Source organism: Diadema antillarum, unplaced genomic scaffold (genome assembly GCF_040938485.1).
Source record: "Diadema antillarum isolate AM-2024a unplaced genomic scaffold, OU_Dant_1.0 scf00000025, whole genome shotgun sequence".
Lineage (NCBI taxonomy): Eukaryota > Metazoa > Echinodermata > Echinoidea > Diadematoida > Diadematidae > Diadema > Diadema antillarum.
Window position 1 is genome coordinate 4,409,842 of NW_027270914.1, and position 3,658 is coordinate 4,413,499.

General features: G+C 34.6%; 1 protein-coding gene across 1 annotated transcript; it reads left to right on the forward strand.

Moving 5' to 3' along the window:
• Positions 1-745: 745 nt before the first annotated feature.
• LOC139734159 (uncharacterized) lies at positions 746-3,021 on the forward strand. Its single transcript, XM_071644966.1, has 3 exons — positions 746-797; positions 2,012-2,148; positions 2,815-3,021. The coding sequence occupies exons 1-3, from the start codon at positions 746-748 to the stop codon at positions 3,019-3,021; spliced, it is 396 nt and encodes a 131-aa protein (XP_071501067.1).
• Positions 3,022-3,658: the final 637 nt, after the last annotated feature.

The following is a 3,658-nucleotide window of genomic DNA, read 5'->3' on the forward strand; positions in this document are numbered from 1 at the left end:
AAAATATTGAATATTTTGTTTTTATTCATGTTTTTTAAATCATTTATACATTCGGAAGACCACTTCTTTTCGGTGAATGGGCTACCCTGACAAAAGTTTATAATGTAAAGACATAAATGAAGAGATGAAAGTTCAAATCATTTATGAATTTACCTTTTCAACTAATGTATAAGAAAGTCAGTACTATTGTTCATATGGACTACTCACGTCAATTAAAACATAATGGCTTACAAGTGAAATAATAAATGACAATCACAGCACATTAAAGATTTTTAAGCTTTTAAAGGGGATGGCTAGTAACTGATCAGTGGGAATGCTGGAGGATGATTCTTCCAATCCTTGTGGGATTCATTTAAGAGTACATATTATATCTATTGTTGTGTGGAAATTATTTGCTTCAGAATGGTCTCATATTCCAGTAATGTGGAGTTTAATTTTTCCAGGTTAGCGTGCCTGGTTAGTGACGGGGCATTAATCTGCACATTACTTGAATATGAGACCGTTCTGAAGCAAATAATTTTCACACAACAGTAGATATATAATGTACTCTTAAATTAATCCCACAAGGATTGGAACAATCACCCCTCAGCATTCCCACTGATTCCCACTGATCGGTTACTCGCCATCCCCTTTAAGGTCTGAATCTATTTATAAAAAAGCAAGGGCAAATAATATCTTTTTTATGTATTTTCCTCGTTTGCCCCTGCCCCTTTAGAGAGACAGGTCAACGGAACCTTGGATCAAAATGGACACAAAGGGAATGTTGATCTTCTGCGGGGTGTTGGCGGCTTGTGTTGGTAAGAGTTTCATTGACTGACTCCCATATTAAACAAACGAATGATTTATGTATTATCAAATGCAATGAAAGAACAATCTCCTGAGCAAATATTATGTACACCATAATATTCCACAATAAAAGTGATCCTCCTCAGAAGAGACGTATATACACACATTTAGTAAAACGTAAAACTGAAGACAAATGCAACCGCTTTTCATGTTGTGATTGTTCAAAGTAAAGAACAGTTTGATGAAATGTGTTGAAATCCACCTATGAATATGTAACAAATTAATTTGTTCCTTTATCTCTCTTTAGCCTTTTTTAAAAATTATTTTATACTTCTGTAATAGTGTTGGCGTAATAATTATTATGTGGTGCGTGGATAACAATGTGTAGGTTTAAAGGTGTATTTTTTTTCATTATGACGATTGTGTATATTGATATGTTGGAAATAGGGGTATAGATGGTTGGGGATGTTGATAGGTTTGTGCAATTTTTTGCTGAATGCCTGGTTGTTGTTTTTTTTTTGTAATAAGCAAACAACATTTTGATAACATTATTCACATTATGTGTTAAAGTAAATCTGTTGTTGTTTTCATTTCTTCAGACAGGCTTCTACACATACGAACGAAGATTTGATGTATGTATCCCGTTGTGTATGTATGTGTACGAGAAGAATCTTGAGGGTTTTAATACTCGATTCCAAATGTCAATGTTAGACGGTTCCTTCATGCTCTTCAGTCTTTTTTTAAGAAAGAAGAATGCAATCATTTTCCATCTCAAACGCTCATGAAAGGGAAGAAAACGAGATTTAAGCAGAACTGCGGACCATGATAAAAGGGGAAATATGACCGAAACAAAGACTGCAATAAAAGAAGGTACCCAGGGAACTGGAAAAAAAAAAGGATTCGAACGATGACGATAAAGTGCTGGAAAGAAAAGAAATTTGAATTGTTGAGGAGGAAATGGATAAAATTGGAGTAAACGAAAAGACAAAAAAGAAAAGATGTCCTATGAACATATTACATATTATGTGATATGTATAAAACATATATATGTATATACAGTTGTATATATATTATATATACATATATAATTGTATATCCATATGCGATTATGAAAATTATGCATGTAAATAGTTGCGATGCATTAGGCAGACATTATTTTCCTCTTGGAACTTTCTCTCCCAAAATAACATCCAGTGCTATTGTTAATGTTTGATCTTACGCGCAGTTCCACTCCACGGAGTCACGTGCTATTCCTGTGCTTACGTCAGCGGCCTGAGTCCAGACGACGAGCCCTGCCTAGACCCGTTCGATCCCACGGTGGCTGCCCGGGTAGATAACATGACTTGCGATGGCCTGTGCGACGTAAGTAAATTATCAATATGCTAAGTCTGTTGTAGAATTCAAAAATAATAGCAGTCCATTTCGCACGTTTGTCATTCGATTTGATAATCGGGTCATTCTAAATCACGCGAAAGAAAAAGAGCACGAAGAGGAAAGTCATTCAATTTAGATTGAGATCATTCTGTTTCACACTTTAGTCCAACATTAAGTACATCTTATCATATAAGAGTGCAAGTCAAGGGATCAAAATGCGGAATGCAAAGAATAATATCATTTTCTGGCATGCAAATTCGAACATTAACACTCGATTTGATTCAAGTAAGCAGTGAAGGGTTGGCAACCGCCATGCAGCTGCAGAGGAAGGAACACCACGAAGGAACAACGATCTCGCCATACAACATTTCGGACTGTGTAACGCCAATTCAATCACTTACAAAGAAAAATAGTATATATATATATATATATATATATATATATATATATATTGATTTAACTTACTTACTGTTACTACCGATGTTGATGAAAGAGATTATTGCCCCATACAATGACATTTATTTTGTTATTTTGAATGAAATAAATAAATATCGAGCAAAAAACAAAAAAACAAACAACAACAACAACAACAAAATAATATCTTCTCTCTTTTTACCCCAAAGTAAAATAACTTCCTCTCATTCCTTTCTGCAGAAAACTGTCATCAAAGTCGACAATCAAGTGACGTCACTCTTTCGGAGCTGCAACGAAAACTGCAACGAGGGGTGCTTTAAGATATTTGGCATCAACACGTGTGCACACTGCTGTAGCGAGGACCATTGCAACAGCGCCGCCATCGTCAATCCGAGTATAGTTTTGATAGTCGCACTGCTCGGGACAATACATGCTACATTCATGTAAGCATTTATGATGAGAAGTCGCAGGAAAGAAAAGAGACCCTATCTGTATCCCCTGACAGCATTTGATTTTCAGATTTTTAGTGTCTAGCTGTTGTACTGTAGTTTTATTCAACCACTTATGACATTCAGAGAGGACAATATCCGTTACGTACACTACAATGCTTCCGAAACTGTTCTCAACTTTGTGCATACATGTACGCCTGTGTACATTTATTTTATATCATATAAATAGTATAATAATTGTCTTGAATGCATTATAAGGTGGACCTCCATAGTTGGAATATCTTTTTATGCGCACTGTAGTGAAATAAGGTGTGATAACATATTCATTTGTTAAATAAATTTGCTATAAAGGCAGGATTCCCGCTGCAAGAATAAAGAAGCATGGTTCTCGACTTTGAACTTCAACGAAATCAGTGAATGACGCGTGGTACTCATTCGATCAATAGCAAATCTTTCGATGAATAACTCAATATACCATTTATACATGCACATTAAAGAGCTTTTACATATAGTATACATATTTATATACAGATATTACGTATGTATCTATATATATATATATATATATATATATATATATATATATATATACATATTTGATATGTTAAATGATAGCAAGAAACAGGACGTCCGAT

What these genes read in the sequence shown, in the direction of transcription:
- LOC139734159 (XM_071644966.1), top strand. Translation starts at nt 746, where the DNA reads ATGGACACAAAGGGAATGTTGATCTTCTGCGGGGTGTTGGCGGCTTGT. An exon ending in GGTGTTGGCGGCTTGTGTTG is followed by an intron (nt 798 to 2,011) that starts GTAAGAGTTTCA and finishes TCTTACGCGCAG; the next exon opens with TTCCACTCCACGGAGTCACG. An exon ending in CTTGCGATGGCCTGTGCGAC is followed by an intron (nt 2,149 to 2,814) that starts GTAAGTAAATTA and finishes TCCTTTCTGCAG; the next exon opens with AAAACTGTCATCAAAGTCGA.